This window comes from Oncorhynchus tshawytscha, linkage group LG05, assembly GCF_018296145.1.
Source record: "Oncorhynchus tshawytscha isolate Ot180627B linkage group LG05, Otsh_v2.0, whole genome shotgun sequence".
Taxonomy (NCBI): Eukaryota; Metazoa; Chordata; class Actinopteri; order Salmoniformes; family Salmonidae; genus Oncorhynchus; species Oncorhynchus tshawytscha.
This window is the reverse complement of record NC_056433.1, coordinates 58,866,333-58,887,516: the sequence shown is the minus strand read 5'-3', so window position 1 is coordinate 58,887,516 and position 21,184 is coordinate 58,866,333. Positions and strand designations below refer to the sequence as shown.

The 21,184-nt window shown below is 44.2% G+C and overlaps 1 protein-coding gene across 3 annotated transcripts in view; it reads right to left on the bottom strand.

The window, feature by feature from the left end:
• Window positions 1-15: 15 nt before the first annotated feature.
• The window catches only part of fnbp1l (formin binding protein 1-like), a 43,860-nt gene continuing 22,691 nt past the window's right edge, over window positions 16-21,184 (bottom strand). The window contains exons 2-16 of one of the 3 annotated variants that reach the window (XM_024421577.2): window positions 19,676-19,791; window positions 16,860-16,910; window positions 13,174-13,321; window positions 12,951-13,013; window positions 12,141-12,245; window positions 11,894-12,022; window positions 11,605-11,751; window positions 10,883-11,092; window positions 10,777-10,785; window positions 8,920-9,029; window positions 8,656-8,788; window positions 6,656-6,750; window positions 4,183-4,346; window positions 3,815-3,973; window positions 16-3,029 (exon numbers count right to left, since the gene is read on the bottom strand). In XM_024421577.2, the coding sequence (XP_024277345.1) occupies window positions 3,022-3,029; window positions 3,815-3,973; window positions 4,183-4,346; window positions 6,656-6,750; window positions 8,656-8,788; window positions 8,920-9,029; window positions 10,777-10,785; window positions 10,883-11,092; window positions 11,605-11,751; window positions 11,894-12,022; window positions 12,141-12,245; window positions 12,951-13,013; window positions 13,174-13,321; window positions 16,860-16,910; window positions 19,676-19,791 (1,647 nt within the window). In that variant the 3' untranslated portion in view covers window positions 16-3,021. Of the gene's footprint in view, window positions 3,974-4,182; window positions 4,347-6,655; window positions 6,751-8,655; window positions 8,789-8,919; window positions 9,030-10,776; window positions 10,786-10,882; window positions 11,093-11,604; window positions 11,752-11,893; window positions 12,023-12,140; window positions 12,246-12,950; window positions 13,014-13,173; window positions 13,322-16,859; window positions 16,911-19,675; window positions 19,792-21,184 lie in introns of all 3 variants that reach the window. The other 2 variants (XM_024421575.2, XM_024421576.2) reach the window with 2 other exon arrangements.

The following is a 21,184-nucleotide window of genomic DNA, read 5'->3' as shown; positions in this document are numbered from 1 at the left end:
TCAAAAAGATGCCAATGTTTGTTCATGTGTTTGTTTATTAGAACAATTTGAGAGAACATATTTTTTTCCCACACAAAGTGTCTCACAACATTAAAAGTAAAAAGATGTGCACAACATGAAGAAATAGAAGTACTGCAATTGGTTATTACAATATATGTTCAAATAAGACAACAGCGACATTCTCATATCTACTTTTCTGTCATTAGATGAATTTGCCACCATAAGCGTGAATATTACTGAGTCTTAAAACTTATTGTTAAGTTTTGCATAATGATCAGAACTACAGCATGATGGCTATGATTTAGCTCAGTTTCAGTCCAAAATGAAAATCCCTTCATGGCATAACATTTGGTTAAGGATGCTAGTGAGAAACCTACATATCCATCATCAAAAAGTGTCATCACTGAAGGCCACTTGCACTGTGGTGCCAACAAGTCGGTCCAGCACCGTTTTAGGCCATTAGAGACAAGCTTGTCAAAATCCTTGTTATTACTGATGGAGGATAGCCAGACACACACCGCAGACATGAATGGGTTAACGCACTTCATATTAAAAAAACAACTACTTACACATTAACAACTTAAACCTTGACTTCCTCTTCTGATTTTGATCAACAATTACATGTCCATCAGGGATTTAACCAGTATTACTATATCGGTTGATATTGTAGAGTAGGGTCAAGGGTCAATACATGAATAGGCCTACAATAGAGGCAGGTAGCCAATATACAGCGCTTAAATATTTGCTGTGAACTCCAGATATGTTGAGTCAAGCATGTACCTTCATGCTCCTCGGTAAGCTACTCAAAGGGATGTCACTGAAACAAAGGGAAGGACTCTCCCCCCCAGTTCTGATTTCTGATAACATACACCAGTTCAACAAAAGAGGAGTGAACATTCAAATGAGCTCATCCAGGCAACGGAATGACATGATGAAACTAAACAGAATCGCAGGGTGTATATAACCTGCGCTGTTCCATTTTAAAACAGCATTATCTGTGTTAGTTAGTGCACATTCATCAAGGAAGAAGATCTGTTCCTCCATTGGATGTCTAAGACCTAGGGTTGTCTCTAGGAAGTTGAGAGAGATGCAGTTCAAGTAAGATGAACATATGGTATAACTTTCACAGCTTTAAGTAATTATTAGGGACTAAATCACTGATCGTATTAGCATTTCAAAGTGGGACCACCAAATTAACGGCAAAAAGGGGAATATTATATCCTGCCAGGGTAAAACCCTGTGTCAGTCTGATAAAAGACACATCTTTTCTTTGTTTTAAGCGACATGGGTGATCATGGTGATCTCTCACCATGTCAATTATGTTCATACTAATTAAAGGGAATCATGCAAGTTAAATTCACTTCCAAATTAATTACATTTAAAATCGTGAGGAGTATCAAAAGCAGTAAATTCCTATATTTTGTGGTAGTTCTGAACTCTACACCTCCTATAATAACAGTGGTCACAGCTGTCTCACTTTACATTTGTACAAAAGGTAGCATACAGAGTCCATTTCATTCATTCATTCATTGATATTTCATTAAAAATGCTATAGGGCAAAAGTGCATCATATCCCTATTCATAAGGATGTTCTGACAAACAATGCATGGTTACTATGAGCTAACGGTACGACTGATTAAAACCCTATAAAAAGTCACCATAAAAACACATTCAGTATGAAATAAAAGAGATGTTAATACAATTCAGTAATACAATTAACTACATATATACATACAGGTATATGTATACATATGTTAATATATGTATCATCACAATCAGAAATATAATATGCGCTTGAAAGAGGAACGTTAAGGTAATGCAACACTCATTCGTGTGGAGATGGCAGCACACCGAGGCCCCAGGATGCTCCACGGAGACAGAGAAGAGACGTGGCGGTCAGGCCCAAGAGCAGCACCACAGCAAGCCAGCGTAGACTGAGTCGGTTGGAGTCCTTGTGTGCAGCAGAGAGTAATGGAAGAGCACTCAGTGGGTCCATCCTCTCTCTCAGATATTATTAAGGAAAATAATGCATGGAGTGTTGTTGTTGGATGGCCTTTGTAGTTTGTTTTAGCTCAGCTTCCAGGTTTCCTGGCCTGAGCCTGAGTTCCTGTGTGGTGACTGACTGGTGAGGGAGGAAGGCCCTCTGCTGGTGTGCTGATGTCACTGCACTACCCCACCAGCCTTCCTCTTGTCTGGTGCTGGTGCAGGGAGGAGTGAGGAGGGGGTAGTGTGACGGGCAAGCCGGCTGTCTGTGACTAGAGTAGTCCTACACTGACCTGAGTGACTGAATGCGGTGCCACAAGTTACTGAACAACACCATGACAGAGATGACATTCAACACACACACGCACTAGCACGATGAGAACAATTCCATCAACACAGTTAGAACAAAAACAAGGCACACAAAAAACTAAACGTGGAAGAATGAAGAAGACATACAGGAAGATTAGAAGTGAATGAATGGGCGGCGGGAGCGACCACAGAGTTACATCCAAGACGCTGCATTCATCATGGCCAGTCCTGTATGAAGGAATGACAGTTCATGTTACAGACATGCTGAAGCGCGTTAAGGTGAGGGGACCACAGGAGAGTGGCACAGTCAGGCAGGCATTCCCAACAATAGAATGACAATGCAACAACAAGACAGGCTGTTAGTGCTGGACGTTATCTGAGGAGCAGAAATACAGAGGTGAGTAGTAGTGTAGTTCTCTCATTATAAATGATGATGTTGTAAGCTGCTAGCTCTAAGACCCCTCCCCGGTCCCGGATTCTGCTGTTATGCTGCAGTCGGATGGTTACTCTGTGCTGTGTCTAGGCAGACACAGTCTAGGAAGAATGCTCCCCTCCTACAGAGGCATAGCTCCTATCCCAAGAGTCTCTGCTGCTATGGAATCATGTTAATGGCCATGGACGTGTGCATGCAAACATGCAACCTGCCAAGCCTTTCCCCTCCCCTGTTCTGCCCGCCCAGAACAGACTCAGCATGTACCCTCCACCAAAGACCTCGCCACACTGCTCCCCTCAGGAATCTGCAGTCCAATAGGAGAGAGAGAGAGGAGAGGAGTTACTGTACCGACCTGGCTACAGAGCATTGACACCTGCCACCACCCACACCACTAGGACAGAGACAGTACAACTACTCCTCTGAGTGTAATATAGTCCTGACCACCAGAGGGTGCCATTGTTGTGACACACACGAAGAGAGAGAGTGTACGATTATCTTAAAGAGTAGTACCGTAGTGGGAGGCATGAGTCATATAGGCACAAAACAAGCCAGTCCTTACCAGGACTGTTTAACTCCATTCCAGTCTTAAATAGGTGGAGCAGATCACTTCACATATGAGACTCACAACAGATGGCTGATAACACATATAAGACCATACAAAAGTAAAACAGGTAAGTTTCTTTTTCATTTTCCAAATCTGTCACCACTGACAACTAAAAACCAGTAGAGCATTACAACATCTCCTTCTAAAAACAAAAGACACATGAACTAAAAACAAACATAACACAAATCACTTCTGAAATATGAAATACAATAATCTGTCTTAAGTGGGGGAGGAGTCCCCTTGCCACAGAGGGTGGCTATGGATACGTCCTCATACAGACACACATGGCTTAATTCATTGATACAGAGCTCCTGTACAGGGAGGTCACTACACTACCAGGATGTCTGTTGTGTTTGTTTGTCGTGAGCTCACACAGTGAACAAAGAAGAGGGGCTGCTGTTCTGACCAGCAATCCCCAGAGGAGGAAGAGGGGATATGATATAGGAGTCCATGCAGGTGGTCAGATCAGATGTAGGTGACTGCACCTTTGCTGTTCTTCTCCATGGCGATCTCCACGTAGGACGTGGGCACATAGCCCTCCTCTCCGCTCTGCTTCCTGGCTCGCGTCCAGCCGTCCCCCTTGTCCTCCTCGATGATGTACAGCACCTCGTTCTCCTTCATCAACAGCGTACCCTCGTTCTGACCTGGGGGTCAACAGCACAACACAGGCATACTGTTTGCACACAGGGAACGAATCACACTGTACAGGAATAGCACATATCACAGTTCATATTCACATTCACGCAAATACTAAATACTGCTCCACTAGTCAGAAAGCCCACCACTATTACTGTCACTACACACAGTGAGCCAGTGAAATGCAGAGAGCATCACTGGCTCTGCTGTGCTGTACCGTTAAAGGAGTAGAGTGCTTTGCAGTGGCCAATGACTGGGAGCGGGTCGTCATCGTCAAACTCATCATCAAACTCGTCTGGCTGGTGGGCCTGTCGGGGGTCTGGCTGGTGAGGGGGGCTGCGGTGCTCCTGGTTGGGGACGTCGGTGTAACTGCCCTCAGGGCTGGATGAAGAGAAGAGAGGGTGAAGAGAAGGGAAGGATGAGAGAGAGTCAGTTCCATCTCAGCCACTCAGGTTTAGATGGGTGAACTCATGATAACCCTGAAAAAAACGTTGGTGGTTTACCCAATAAATTACAGGAAGATTATAAACTGAGTACCAAACATTAGAAACACTTTCCTAATATTGAGTTGCACCCCCTTTGCCCTCAGAACAACCTCAATTCATCAGGCATGGATTACAAAGTGTTTAAAGGGTTCCACAGGGCAGGATGTCCTTTGGGTGGTGGACCATTCTTGATACAGACAGGAAACGGTTGAGTGTGAAAAACCCAGTAGCATTGCATTTCTTGACACGCTATAACCGGTGTCACGACGTGGCCTTTTGAGGGTGTATACCGTGGCTCCTACCTTCTCTCTCACTCTCCCCACCACAAGTTTTATGACTTTAAGACAGGTCATAAATACCTTGTAGAAAGAGCTTCTCTTCGTTGAAAACTCCTAATCCCCAAAATGGGAGAACTAAACAATATTGATATTTTTGAGAATGTTGGAATTGTCCGTGGACACTAAAGGGATAGTCATGCTGAGTGTGTTTCATTTGGTGATCTCATGAAGGACAGGAAACACAAATAACTGTATCTCTTAAAAGTGTACATTTCCCAGCTGTCAGGTTTATATCTAAATATTGTGAAACGTATGTGATTAAACATAAAACTATTTGTGAAAAGATATGTGATGTTAACCTTCTAAATGAGAAAATATGGGTTTTCATATAAAAAGTTAACCAGGTCAGTAAGCAGGCCCACGTGAGCATAGACATTATGTCGGCGTCATTGATCGCCCTTTTCTCTGAAGTGTATAAAACCCATTCCTACGAAACATACATTAAGTAAGAGAACGCTGGGACAGAGTCCCCACGTTGGAATGGCTACAATTCTATAGGCCACAGAGACCATACAGCTGTAGTTTTGGCTACAAGGCTGGAAATGGTTAAACTCTTGAGACTATCGATCACTACAGAATAAGAGCAAATTCTAGATGACACAAATTACTAGTCTGCAGCTAGAAATACCGCCAACCTCCGAAGCATCTATCCTATGAGAACATTTCCGAATGGTACTCTGAAGTATCCATTCCAACCAACTACAACCACAAAAGACATTGTGACATTGTTAACCAGAGACTGATGAACTCTACAGGACGATTGAGGATTTCAAAAGAGAAAACAACGACATACGGGCGTAAATATGTACACTGCAATTATTCTCGAATGAGCGGCCGTTCACGTGCAAAGGATTAGCATTTCAATTAATATAATTAGACTGTGTAGTGAATCCATTTGGTCTTTCCCTCTCTCCCCACCCCTTTCCTTTGTCTACCAAGCAGTCATATCGGCTTAGCCCAATAAGAACTTTTCTATCATTGTTATAGAAATAGAAACCAATATCTACTGTTTGTTTGTCATGTAATTATGTGTTATTATTTAGTTAGTAAATAAATAATTAAGCCAATTTGTATATCGCTATATCATGATTTTGGCTAGGGTTTGTGCAGATATCCAAGGGTTTGCGACATACAGTAAGGAGAATTGATGAAAACTGATTCATTAATAGAAGACTAGTTGATCAGATATTAAAATATCTGAAGTTATATTCGGAAAATTATAACATTGTAATAAACATTTTCGGTGGTGCCCCAACTTCCTGGTTAATGTTTACATGATTAGTTTAAATCACGTAATAATTAAAGCTAGAGAAATGATTTGACATAGATAAGTCTGCACATTTAATGATAGTCCAGACACGACCCCAGTGTGCCTTACACCTACTGCCACACCCTGTTCAAAGGCACTTAAATGAATCTTGCCCATTTACCCTTTTAATGGCACACATACACAATCCATGTCTTGATTGTCTCAAGGTTGAAAAATCCTTCTTTAACATGTCTCCTCCCCTTCTTCTACACTGATAGAAACGGATTTAACAGGTACCTCTACTAATCTTTTTGGGTGTGTGCCAGCTCAAGCTTTTCACCGAACTCTCGGTGAGTTGCAAGCTGTAGGATTCTGCTCCAGTCAGTCTGTGACTGAGTCATGTTCCTTTACAGAAAATGATTACGACACCACCCATGTTAAGTATTCTAAGACAGACATAACTAGAATGTGTTCCATTCTATATCTATACAAAGACATCTGGTGAATGTGGATCTTTTTAACGCTATGGCCCATGGGCACCCGTTTCACTACAATGACTCCCTCTACTACGCATGATAGGATCTATACCAGTCCTCGTGTGTTTGTGTGCCCCCTGACCTCTCTCTGCCGTGGGGGGCGTGATGGTTGACATCAGCACTGGGTCTTCGGTCTCCTCTGGTGCTCACTTTTCCCTCCACCTCCGACAGCCAGCTCTGAGTATGAGAGAGTGAGAGTGAGAGAGGAAATTAACAGCGGGAGAATCAGTCATATAACAGTCATACTGCTGTTCACAACCCCACGGTGGATACACTCATTCCTTTCCTTGATATGCCATCATTTAGCCAGTCCTTCAATATAGTGTAGTAGATGGAACCCCCTGAAGATCCAAGCAGCCCTCAGAGCATGTGAACAGAGTTGAGCGGTGGGGAAACCTGCTGGTGCTCATCATTCATGGAGCGGTGCTGGTGCTGGTGCTCATCATTCATGGAGCGGTGCTGGTGCTCATCATTCATGGAGCGGTGCTGGTGCTCATCATTCATGGAGCGGTGCTGGTGCTCATCATTCATGGAGCTGGTGCTCATCATTCATGGAGCGGTGCTGGTGCTCATCATTCATGGAGCGGTGCTGGTGCTCATCATTCATGGAGCGGTGCTGGTGCTCATCATTCATGGAGCGGTGCTGGTGCTCATCATTCATGGAGCGGTGCTTGTGCTGCTCCACATCCTTTCCAACTGTTCCTCTCACAGGAAAAAAAAAAACTTCCGCTCCAAATGTGCTCCATTCATTAAAATCCCAATTGAAACAACACCCATCGATCTTTGTGACGACATGGATCTACCATTTGGTTTTGAAGTATTGAAACCAAACCATAAGATTTGAATGAAAAGTATTTGATAAACATGAAAAGGTGACTGTATGATGCGCTCATCATTTCAAATAGGCTACATGTCATATTAAACAGCATAAAAACACTGAACGGGTCCAGAGCAGACAGGTAGCCTAAGAAGGAAATGTATTATTTAGGCTAGAATATTTCAAGGCTATAGCCTACAAAGGAATACATCTATAAATCGCGCATTTAGGCTGTGGCTTACGTAGAATGAAACACAAATTAAACTAAAAATGCCTTAGGTATAACTGACAGTGCCTTTGATTTTATTTTTAGAAACACGAGTTTGACCAGTGTGTGGCTTCAGGCTCATACGATGGTGCCTGGAGAGCAGGCAAGCAGTGGAGAATATCCTCACCGTGCTTGCAGAGCCACTGGGGATGCTAAACACCCTTTTGTCCACTCTTGCCAGGCTGAGCAGAGATGCAGAGTTGCCTTGTTTTTTTCTATAGGTAGGTCTAAAGGGTTTTAGGCAAAATAACCTGATCAAAAACAGAAAGCTCCTTGAAATTGGGAATATGCCAGGCCTATTGGGTCAAATTCAATTATGGCCTATTGTATAGATAAGAGAACAAAAATGAACTTTTAAGTGATCTTATTCTTAGTGTATAAATACTTTGCTACAGTGACACAGTTATCTACCCACCTCGTTCCTTTCTTTTAAACATGTGCACGTAGTAAGTACACCATCATGCTTTTGGGATATGTGTCTTTTCAGATTCCACAATGATTCTTTAGTTCATCGCCACACTCCCTCTCTTGCTCTATCCTCATCTTTGTAAGTCACCTTGATTTTGTGTGTTTTATCAGTTTCTTTATGAAAATATTTAGCTTACTTGATGACAATAGCTAAAGCTAGGGGAAAGCAGCACACAAGTAGACTACAAATGCATGCTGGGACGGGCATGCCCTGAGCTCGTGAAGTGAGCGGTACTGGAGCAGGCGAGAAGGCTGACGCTCCAGCCTTCGGGAATCTAGTTCCACGCTCCAGTCAAATTGGGCAAGCTCCGCTCACATACTGTACTCTGGCAGTCATATCCTGTTCTACTCAGTGTGCTGTTGACAAAGAGAAACAGTGTATATAGTCATCCCCCAGAGGGGGCTAACTCAGCACTGTAAACCTCAACCCAGTCACCATGTCTCCAGATGTGCTGTGAAGGCTCCCCTCCATTCCCCTACCCTCTGCTCTCTGGTTGGGGCTCCAGGGCTCTTGGCTGGGAAGACCTACCTCATTCTTGTGGATCTCAGAGCGCAGTTTCTCCATGTTGCACATGGTCTCTGATATCTTGGGCTGGAGACTCTGGGGGTCACCCATCTGAGGGTTCTTCTCATACACATCCTTCATCTTGTTCAGTGCATCTCTGGATACACAGTCACAATGGGAAAACATCGTACACAAACAATTGAACAAATGGCACTGAAATACTAATGGAGCAGAAACATGGGCAATGTATAAGATAGAATGCCGTGTTAAAGTGTTCCAATGGCCTACCTTTGGTCCACCTCTTTCTGTAGTTCTTTGCTGAGCTCGTCTATCCGAGCCTGGAGCCTCTTGCGTCTCTGTTCAGGAGGCAGGTGGCTGAAGTCCTCCAGTGATGGAGCCTGAAATCACATCAGTATACTTTCTAGTCAAAATGACAGTCACTCATGGGCTCTAGACATCTTTCCACAGCAAGAACCAAGAGAATGACAGTAGGAGAGACCAGGGAAAGAGTAGGTTTGAAAATCTCACTCAAGAAGTATCTGTAACACTGGACATGTGCTATAGAACTCCACTAGACGGGACAAACTAGCTCTCGCAGTGGAGACATCACACCACTGACCACTGTGTTAAAAAAGGCCAATAGAAAAAAAGACCCCAAAAAAAGGTTGTCAACACGTACGTGGCTCATGTAGGTTACCATGGTAACTAACAGCACAGCATCAAACTATCACAAGGGTGTGGCTATTTTCTGTTTGGAGCAAAGTTACCCAAAAATGTTAAGGACAGAAGTAGGCACAATCTGATGAGCATGTTTAGTGTCTCAATCTGGGTGAAGTTATACTTGCCACAATGTTACATAATGTGTGTTATTTATATTCAGTGATTGAATGATTCTGCACATAATGTGTTGTATCATGTATCGGAAAGGCTATCCTCCAAGGAGAATCCACTGTTCTCAAGGTATACTAAAAACAAGTTGACATTTTAAAAGCCCCTTCTAGATGATGCGATGCAATTTAGAGCACAGAGAGAGGGTTGTTTCCAGGAAGTCTGTCTCTTTACTGCAGACACACCATGAATCACCTCAGCCATCCATTAAGGAAATTAAACCAGGTCCTTCAGCCAGAAACCAATGAGACACACAGGGGTGACACACAATCAATGGTCCGGTAATACTACCTTGTGTCATTCAGACTGTGTAGCCATCATACAGTATATTGGGTGGCTCATGACGAGGTACAATACAGTTAACCTTCATGTTACATCGACATGTCACCACCACCACCACCCCATCCATATACCACCTACAGTTTCAATATCGCTTCCTGCATTTCACCACCACCACCACCACATCCATATACCACCTACAGTTTCAATATCGCTTCCTGCATTTCACACTAGACACAGACTCAATCATGACATTTGAATCCTGTGATTTCAACATACCCCTGATCCTAACTAGTGAAAAGCAACCTGATTAAACATCAGAGAAGAGGTGAGAAGTGAGAGAGAGAGAGAGAGAGAAAGGTAAATCACTGCAAACCCAAACACACTGACATGCTCTTAGTCTTACCCTTCGTTTAAGACCCCTGAAAGACGCTATCCTGGGTTTGACCGTTCTCATTTCAGACAGACAGAAAGCTATGGGGTCACTGGCAAATTTAGGAAATAGAGTGGCTGACGAGGGGCCAGGTCGGGGGGGGGGCAACAAAAAAGGGTTGGTCAACCTCCCAACCACTCTCATGGTGTTGTTTCTATAAAGAAGTGATAAACATGTGGTTCAACATATTATCCCACAAAACAAATCTCAGCAGGAGAAACTCCAGTGAAGCAAGATGACATTTGAGAGAACCTCAGGTGAGAGACAAGAATGGACATGACAAAACAAGAGCAGGCAAATCAGAGGCAATATGAGCACCAACATCTCCTTCAACGGACTAGACAAGTCATCTGAAAATGGCAAGCTACTCTAACACAAACCCCCCAAAAGTTATAGATTAACAGACAGACAATTTGGCCTTTGGTAGGTCAAAGTGTAGTGACTGATGTTATAGAGTAGAAAATGTTAGATCTAGGTGACTGTTACAAAACCCAGTTACCGTAAGTCAACAGAAAGGGTGTTAGACGACGGTTGTGTAAACCTACCAGTGCACTCTGTTATGACAGATAAACATAGAAAGATAAATACAAGTTATTTAACACTGAAACAATGAGAGAATGTGTTAGTATCAACTGATGACAGATCTCTCACCTTCGGCTTTTTCCCAAAGAGCCACAGTTTGTTCTTGGCTGTTTTGCTGATGGAGTGTTTGGGGTCTGGCTTGACCCCCCCCTCATTCTTGGGGGTGCTGATGGTGTTGTCTGAGCCCGTCCGGGAGAGGTTCTGACTGTAGTCCTCAAACGGGTAGTCCCCCGGAGGCTCAAAGCCTGACTTAAACGACTCCACTACAATCGCTGAGTCCTGAAAGAAAGAAAGAGAGAGAGAAAGAAAGATAGTGAACATTAAACATTACCAACTGACATTTCTTTAAAATGATGTTTTCTGGGATATCATGACAGCAGTGTACTCCACAGCCCAGCCCCTGGTAGAAACCACACGTTGAGTGCATAAATAAGAATCAAATGAAAACATGTCACATAGAGTGGGGAGCAGCTCTGCTCAGCTGCCTCCAGCAGCAGCAACAGCCTGTAGGCCTGTGGGTGGGGAGGAGAGAGGAGACTGCCAGTACCAGTCATGCCACACAAACACTGGTGGAGGCTGAGGCCAGCTTTAATAGAGCCCAGGGAGCAATTGCCTCACCGCTGGCCTGGCTGCTGGGTGGATGACTAACTACTGGTCCTGGTCCTGCTCCACCCATGCCACGTGCTGCCTCCGCTCCGTGCACTGTGGTAAAGGATAGTCTGATGTACACCCTACCTCAAACTACAGGGCACAATGCTATAAAATACAGGTGTACCATCCTCCAGACCCACCTTGCGTTGGTCCACAGCCTTGGCCGCAGTCACCATACCCTCCAGACACTTGGAGATAATGGGGACGACTCTGCGCTCCACGTCGGCAAAGCTCCGGTACGTCTCTCCCAGCTTCACTGTCCGCCTCTCGTCCATGTCCTGCAGGTTCTGGAGAGGTCGGAAAACACACAATGATCTCTGACCTTCTGGTTTCCTGTTAGGCAATCACAGCTCAGATTCCCATCTGTCAGGCCAATAGGGGACAAGAGAGAAGTTGAAGCCTGGAGAAGAATGGCTGACTGTGGATTACCTTGAATATCTGTGGAATGGCCACGTTGAAATGTTTCCACTGTTCCCCATTAAAGTTCTGCAGCTGAGCAGCGTACTCGTTCTTACTCTCGTCTGCCGAGTGTGTGCGCAGGTACAACTGGGACTTTGCCTGCAGTGGATAAGAGGGAGAATTCAGGACCACTCAATATAGATAGCAAATCCCACCCTCTGAGGTATATGAGTGTAGGTAGTGTACATGTCATGTCTCAAGCCAGGTCAGGACTTACCTTTTCTACCTCTGACTTGGTGGCGTTGATGTCGTTGTCTAACCGGTCATAGCTGATCTGTGATTTCTCTGCCTCCTTGCACTCCCGCTCAAACTTTTTCTTGCTCTAAGAAAGTCAAATGGGAGATTGAGATTACTAGTCAAGACCCGTTGACCTCTTCTCAAAACCGAGAGTCAATCCTGCAACCCTGTCCCATTTCTACAGGCCATAGATGGAGAGCAAAACACTTATCATGCCAGGGTATTAGCAAGATAACTTTGTAAGGATAAAATGAGAGAGAGAGATCCATGCTGTGAGCCCCTTAGATAGCAGTGGTTAAACAGGCACCAGTGATAACTAAAAAACTAAAACTAAATATATCCTTTCTTCCTGCCAGAACATCTGTGTTGCATTACGTGACAAAGAGGAATACCTAAGGCATTACAACACTGCCATTCTCAATCTGAGACTCAGCTGTAGCTGGCTGAAATTATACAAGCCCTAAAAGCTGCAAAGATGATCGAGCCTCAGAGACTGAAAAGGCCTGAAATGCAGGAATGCTCCTCTCGTCAGTGTGTGTGTGTCCACTTGCTTTTATTATGCATGTATCTTCCTGTGTACTATTTGAAATGTGTGTGAGTGTGTGTGAGCTGTGTAGGTAAGTGGAAATCCTCTAGGCCCTCTCTTGCATGCAGCCCAGCAGGACTAGGCGTCTGGCAGTCGGCGGAAGGGAGCAGGTCCCTGCTGGAGGTGTCACACCCTCCTTTCCCTGTCCCCTTTGTGCCTTGTGCCACCGTGGCCCTCCCTCCCTCTATCCCTCCCTTCTCTCACATTGTCCATCTGTTTCCAACACTGGTCCAGATACTGCTGGGCCTTCCTGCCCTCCTGGAGGTGCTGTGGAGTCAAAAAACACAAACAAAAACTCAACAAAGGAGGATCTCAATAAACACATTTATAATAAACTCACTACAGCGTAAACAAAATAACCAAACTGTACATAATGAAGGCATGTTCTACCAGGGAGTAGTGTACCACTACTAGCAAAGCCACTCACCTGTTTCCTCTCTGACTTGAGGTCCTGTGAATACCTCATCAGCTCTCCGTACACCTTGTGTCCCATCTCCTCGGCCACCACCTCCCTCTGCCCCGCGTAGTCATTCAGCTCGTTCAGGATGGAGTAGAATGACACGCACGACGAGAACCTGAACACAAAGGACAGGTCAGGGTACTCAACACTTCATCTAAGCATGTATACTGGCCTCGGCCCTAGGGTACAGAAAACCAGGGTATTAGCAAGATAACTTTATTAGGATAGAATGAGAGAGAGAGATCCATGCTGTGAACCCCTTAGATAGCAGTGGTTAAGGCCACATCTACAATATGGGTCGAGTCTGGATTTAGGCTCTGAGTGTACCACACAGACAGAGGAGGACGCCTAGTGGGAGCTGGAAATCCAATAACACTGGCCTCAGTGTTGAGATTGACAACAAGCCCACCTCCGCCTTAAGGACGTTACCATCTCACTTCATTAGAATTCTCCCAAGCCTCCATCCCCCACACACATCCACAGAGGAAGGACCACAGAAGGAGGGACTGTGACATATGTTATGTATCCCTTAGAGGGCCCCAGGAGCCCCACTCCCTCCCTCCAACCATCTTCTCCCTGTCCTGTTATAGCACCAGTGTTAGGAGTTAGGACACAGGGCCAAATGATGCAGGGATAATGTAATTCATTAGGGGAATGGTTTCAGAGAATTCAGAGGGTGTTGTCCCAACCATGGCCTGTCCACTGTAAATATCAGTGCTGTTAGGCTGAGCCTAAATGCAGCTGTCTCTCAATTCAAGGGCTTTATTGGCATGGGAAACATGTCAAGTACAAAAGGGAAAATAAATAAACATAGGATGTATGTGTTCTTCACTGGTTGCCCTTGTCTTGTGGTAACAGGTCACACATCTTGCTGCTGTGATGGCACACAGGTGGTATTTTTTTTTCTCCCAAATTATTTGTGGATCTGTGTAATCCGAGGGAAATATGTGTCTCTAATATGGTCATACATTTGGCAGGAGGTTAGGAAGTGTAGCTCAGTTTCGACCTCATTTTGTGGGCATTGTGCAAGTAGCCCATCTTCTCTTGAGAGTCAGGTCTGCCTACAGCGGCCTCTCTCAATAGCAAGGCTATGCTCAGAGTCTGTACATAGTCAATGTTTTCCTTACGTTTGGGTCAGTGACAGTGGTCAGGTATTCTGCCACTGTGTACTCTCTGTTTAGGGCCAAACAGCATGCTAGTTCTCAGTTTTTTGTCAATTCTTTCCAATGTGTCAAGTAATAATTTTTTTGTTTTCTCATGATTTGGTTGGGTCTAATTATGTTACTGTCCTGGGGCTCTGTGTGGTCTATTTGCTTCGTGAACAGAGCACCAGGACCAGCTTGCTTAGGGGGCTCTTCTCCAGGTTAATTTCTCTGTAGGTGATGGCTTTGTTATGGAATCGTGTCCTTTTAGGAGGTTGTAGAATTTAAAAGCTAATTTCTGGATTTTGATAATTAGCGGATATCGGCCTAATTCTGCTCTGCATGCATTATTTGGTGTTTTATGTTGTACACAGAGGATATTTTTGCAGAATTCTGCATGCAGTCTCAATTGTATTTTTAGATCCAGATCATAATTGGTATGTCTAATTTTATGTTGCTTTTGATGGCATAGGAGGCCCTTCTTGCCTTTGTTCACAGCTTTGTGGAAGTTACCTGTGGCGCTGATGTTTAGGCCGAAGGTATGTATAGTTTGTGTGCTCTAGGGCAACGGTGTCTAGATATCATTTGTAATCGTGGTCCTGGCAACTGGACCTCTTTTTGGAACACCATTATTTTTGTCTTACTGAGATTCACTGTCAGGGCCCAGGTCTGACAGAATCTGTGCAGAAAATGTAAGTGCTTCTGTAGGCCCTACTTGGTTGAGGACAGAAGCACAAGATCATCAGCAAACAGTAGACATTTGATTTCAGATTCTTGTAGGGTGTGGCCAGGTGCTGCAGAATGTTCTAGTGCCCTCACCAATTCGTTGGTATACAGTGGGGCAAAAAAGTATTTAGTCAGCCACCAATTGTGCAAGTTCTCTACTTATTTTCCACCATAATTTGCAAATAAATTCATAAAAAAATCCTACAATGTGATTTTCTGGATTTTTTTCTCTCTCATTTTGTCTGTCAGTTGAAGTGTACCTATGATGAAAATTACAGGCCTCTCATCTTTTTAAGTGGGAGAACTTGCACAATTGGTGGCTGACTAAATACTTTTTTGCCCCACTGTACATGTTGAAGAGGGTTTGGGCTTAAGCTGCATCCCTGTCTCACCCCCCGGCGCTGTGGAAAGAAATGTGTTTGCCAATTTTGACCTCACACTTGTTGTTTGTGTACATGGGTTTTATAATGTCGTATGTTTTTCCCCAAACACCACTTTCCATCAATTTGTATAGCAGACCCTCATGCCAAATTGAGTTGAAAGCTTTTTTGAAATCAACAAAGCATGAGAAGACTTTGTTTTGATTTGCTTGTTTGTCAATTAGGGTGTGCAGGGTGAATACGTGGTCTGTCGTACAGTAATTTTGTAAAAAGCCAATTTGATATTTGCTCAGTACATTGTTTTCGCTGAGGGAACGTACGAGTCCGCTGTTAATGATAATGCAGAGCATTTCCCCAAGGTTGCTGTTGACGCATATCCCCCCGGTAGATCTTGGGGTCAAATGTGTCAACCCTTTTGTGGATTGGGGTAATCAGTCCTTGGTTCCAAATATTGTGGAAGATGCCAGAGCTGAGTATTATGTTAAACTCTAAGTTTGGCCAAATTGGAATTTGTGGTCTGTATAATTTTATCATTTCATTTAGGATACTATCAACTCCACAGGCCTATTTGGGTTGGAGGGTTTGTATTTTGTCCTGTAGTTCATTCAAGAATCCAGTGGGTTCTGGTAGTCATTAATAGTTGATTCTAAGATTTATATTTGAGCCTGAATATGTTTTTGCTGTTTGTTCTTGGTTAAAGAGCTAAACATATTGGAGAAGTGGTTTATCCATACATCTGTTTTGAATAGATAACTCGAAACAAACAACACAGGGTTTTCCCAGAAGTGGTAAGATTATATGGATTCTTATTACATTGAGCTGATTTCTGACGTGCTGTTCCTTCTTTTTCCATAGTGTATTTCTGCATTGTTTTAGTGATTCACCATAGTGAAGGTGTCAGCTTAGGTTCTGGGTCTCTATGTTTTTGGTTGGATAGGTTTCTCAATTTCTTTCTGCATTCTTCATCAAATCATGGTCATGGTTGTTCATTTTCTTAGGTTGTCAGCTTTAAATTTGATGAAAATTTGAGGTCAAACATAACGTTTAGATGTTCTACTGTCAAGTTTACACCTTCACTATTTACAGTGTAACCCTTTGTCCAGGAAATTGTCTAGAAGGGATTGAATTGGTTGATGCCTGATTGTTTTTTGGTAGATTTCCACACCATTTACATGCCATCTTCTGCATTATTTTTACATCATTAAATTCCTTTGGCTTTGATGCCTCATGAATGTACATTGCTCTATTCGATTCTATGGAAGCAATTAAATGTTTAAAAGTGCTGGGTTGTCATGGCAGCCCGTGTTTGTTGGTGACAAGGCTAGTGGGAAGGCCCTGTGTGTGGTGTAAAGCTGATACCACTCACAGGTTAACCATTTAATGAAACTGGGTCTACTCTACTCACCTAGGTTCATCGTCTTTGGAGCGTTTGGGACAGTACTTCTTCACCAGGTTCCTGTGAGGTGAGAGGAGACAGCCGTTCAGAGACCGAGATTAGATAGCCCAGTTCATTTCCGTCAGTCAGATTCTCCACTGAGACAGAGAAACTAGATAAAGTAGGTCAGACATACACAGCTAAACTGGCACATTGTGGTATTCCTGCAAACGCAGGAGGAGCAACACAAAGAAATGGTTCTCTTTGATAAAGTAGTCCCTCTGGAGAGATGCTCCTGTAGTAGTGTTATGCTGTGGTGCTCTTCAGGCATGCAGTACATGCAACGCTCTGGCTCCAATCGCTCTTCAGGGATGAATGGAGGAGGAATCCAGAGAGGTTTTCAGACGCGTCTGTCCCCCTCCCCGTCTCCACTGAACCAGCACTCTGTTTCCCCTGTCCTGGGGAGCAGGGGAGCAGGGGACCAGGGGAGTAGCTCCCCACACACAGACTGAGAATCATCAGCCTGGTCTGGTGCCTTTCCATGAATTACACAGAACAATACAGTCACTAGTAAAAGTCTACACACCCCTTGCACATTTTGCTACCTTAAAAAGGCCCAGTGCAGTCAAAAACACGATTTCCTATGATTTACATACATTTCCACACTGAGGTTGGAATAATAATGTGAAATTGTGAAAATTATGATAGTGCCCTTTTAGTGTAAGAGCAGTTTGAGAAGACCACCTGAAATGTCAGCCTGTTTTGGTGGATGGAGTTTTGGTCTTCCATGGTGACATCACCATGCAGTAAATTAACAAATCAATAAGAAAGTGTTCCAAACCTCTCTGCCAATAAGAGCTAATTTTCTGTTTTCCCCTCCCCACTCAGAACACTCCCAGACAGTCTTGCTTGAAAAATTGCTCTGTTTGTTTTTGATCGTTTTAATTGAAAACAATCACAGAGAGGAACTTAATTGTTCCCCAGAAATAAATTAGATTATTTTTCCTACCGATCTACACAATCTACTCCCCATTTTCAAAGTGGGAGAAAAGTTATGGAAAATGTTGCAAATGAATAAAAAATAAAAAACAAATGTCTTCATTGTGCATCAGTCTTCACACCCCAGAGTTAATACTTAGTGGAGCACCTTTGACAGCCATTACAGCTGGGAATCGTTTTTAATAAGATGATCAACATTTATCAAAAAATATAAATAAATAATTTGCCTTTTGTATTTAAATTTTAAGGCAGCAAAATGTGAAGACTGTGCAAGGGCTGTGTAGACTTTCACTAGGCACTGTACCTGAACAGAGTGACTGTCCAGGGAGTCAGGGAGAAATTTCCCAACAGAAATGGTAGGGCGATAACGAGTAGAAAAGACTTGTTCCACTCACCGTGTGTAGCCTATCAGCGTGCAATGCACATGTTTAAAGAATGCATTACGGAGAAGTCAGGAGCTCCTCATTTTCAGCCCATAATTCATAGCTGGTTAAATTATTCACTGGGTTGCTCTGATGGTCTGGGGGTCCTGGTGCTCGTCTTACTGAGCGGCTACAGTAGGTGGCTCATGACATGTTAAGGAGACTTGGTCAGCGGCAGTGTTGTATCTAGGCAACACCTCAAAGCGATGTGGGGGGTGGGGGTAAAGCCTCCAGGGGGTTGCAGAGGCCACAGCAGGAGCCCCTCTACATTACCGTCCCACATGCCAGGCAGCAGTGATGACATAGCTTCAGGGGAATGAGGAGGAACACACAGCCAGATGGTGTAGCACGGATGCTGGGAAATACTAGGAATAATATTCAATTCCCTCGTGCATTGACAGCACATTGGGACAGCACACTGCTGAGATGTTGTAGTTTCTAAACCTTACTAACAGAGATAGTCACGGCAGGATGCCTTTTAATGTGGGATAGAATGTTAGTGTTTATGGCATCTGATATGGGATGTGGTACCAGTTACTCACAAGTACAACATACATGAAACTAAATGTGTCAGCATTGACACCTTTTTTCCAAAATGGCTTTTCTTCTGGAAAACAAACCAGCCTAATAAAAGTGACCACGTGAGAGGGAAGGAGACAGAGTCATACTCTCTCAGTCGTGGCAGTAGCTCAGAGTAGAGGGGACGATTAAGCAGGAAACAGAGGCATGAAGTTTAACCACAGCATGCCATGGTGACATCATGAGCCATGTGTGTGTGTGTGGGGGCAGGTTCAGTGAGTGGTCACCTATGGTTTACTAACCAGAGCCTACATCTGCCTATTCCCAGCTTACATTTAGTTAAACCAGTGGTCTCACTCTGATCCAAGAACTGGTAGAATTGTCGTCGTTTTAGAAGTCCTTGGTTTTGCTCATTTGTAGATTTGCTCCAAAAGATTACACATGGATGTCAGGCAGGATACAGAGTTGAGTAATCCAATTGCATATAGATCTGTAGACCTACTCCTCTACTGTCTAGAGACTGTCCAGGAGCCACCTCCTAGAAATCCATTTGTTCTGTGGCTAATCCTATTATATTGATTTGTGGCCTACCAAAATCAATTCATGGCAGCACAAGCATGTCTGATTGGGTGAGTTGCGCCTATTGTTCAGACAGAGTGGTCGTACTGATGTTCTCAGATATTCATTCAAACAGATCCAATCACATCATTTCATGATGATGTTTCATTATCTTTCATATAACATGAAGGTTAATATACAGAACTACTAATGTCTAATATGCATGTATAACACAGAATAGGCATACTCGTCAATTCATTATTCAGTGTACGCAACACACCTCAAAACAGTTCCATGGAATTGAAAGATTAAAACCAGTGGGCCAGGGAGTTTGAATAGGGTTTTTACCTCAACTGTTTTGCATATGTCTGTTCGATCTCCAGCCTTTCCTTGACAAACTTTGAATACCTCTCTAGGAAGTCAATCCCCCATTGAGTATGCTTGTCAAGGTTTTCAAACTGGTCCTGAGAAAGAGATGGAGAGAAGAGGGAGAAGAGGGAGGTTAGGGTTGGAGGGAGACTGACCGACAGTGTGAGCTCTTAGTGACATGCACATGACAGACTGAATTAAATGATCCATGAATGAGAACCAGTCATATTACATGGGATAACAAACATATGTTGAGTCACTACTTTATCACTGAGTGTCAGGCTTTATTTCATCAACTGAAAGGAAAGCTACGCGGACACGGTGCGGACACGGTGCAGACACGGTGCGGACGCGGTGCGGACGCGGTGCGGACGCGGTGCGGACGCGGTGCGGACGCGGTGCGGACGCGGTGCGGACGCGGTGCGGACGCGGTGCAGACGCGGTGCAGACGCGGTGCAGACGCGGTGCGGACGCGGTGCGGACGCGGTGCGGACGCGGTGCGGACACGGTGCGGACACGGTGCGGACGCGGTGCGGACGCGGTGCGGACGCGGTGCAGACGCGGTGCAGACGCGGTGCAGACGCGGTGCAGACGCGGTGCAGACGCGGTGCAGACGCGGTGCAGACACGGTGCAGACACGGTGCAGACACGGTGCAGACACGGTGCAGACACGGTGCAGACACGGTGCAGACACGGTGCAGACACGGTGCAGACACGGTGTTTCACAGCAGAACCTTGTCTCTAGATATGGGAGGGGAGGGGGGTGATATCACATATCGGGATATTATTTTGGACGATATATTGTATCGTTTTGACAATGTCAAATATTATTTGTGTGCTAATTGGCTGTACATGCAACAAAACACCAGTATTTTTCCTTCATAGCTTGGAAGCTTTGGAACATCGAATCGCAACATATAAATCGGTACCAAAGTAATGTGATAACATCGTATCATCAGGTCCCTGGAAATTCCTGCCCTACTTGTCTATAGAGTAAAGGCAGAACAGGCCTTACTGTATATTTTGGATGGATGATAGCTTGATTTAAATATCCAGAGAAGGTCAATGTTGTATCTTTCCAAGAGATCCCGTTTAACAGCCCTGGGCTGAGAGGGAAATGTTTAACACACACAAGAGTTAATACAGCTGACAGCACATACTTTCAGCTGCCTGTCCTCATGTTACTCTCTTCACTGTTAGCCTATGCAGTAGGCACTGTGCACATTCTGCACAGCCACACAGCGGAGGCGATCCCCATTAATTGAAGGCTTACTTGGAACAAGTCAACATCTAACCTACATGATATCAGTAGCCAGTCTGAGTCTATAGAGAAGGCTTAGAGGATGGATTAAAAATGGTGTGATCTCATTTATGACCATTGACATTCCTGTTCCCTATTCTGACTGATACTGACTCAATTTCATTCACACCACTGGTCTCCTCCTCTCCGCTTTGATGTCTGAGCTGCTGCTGACCGACAGAGACAGG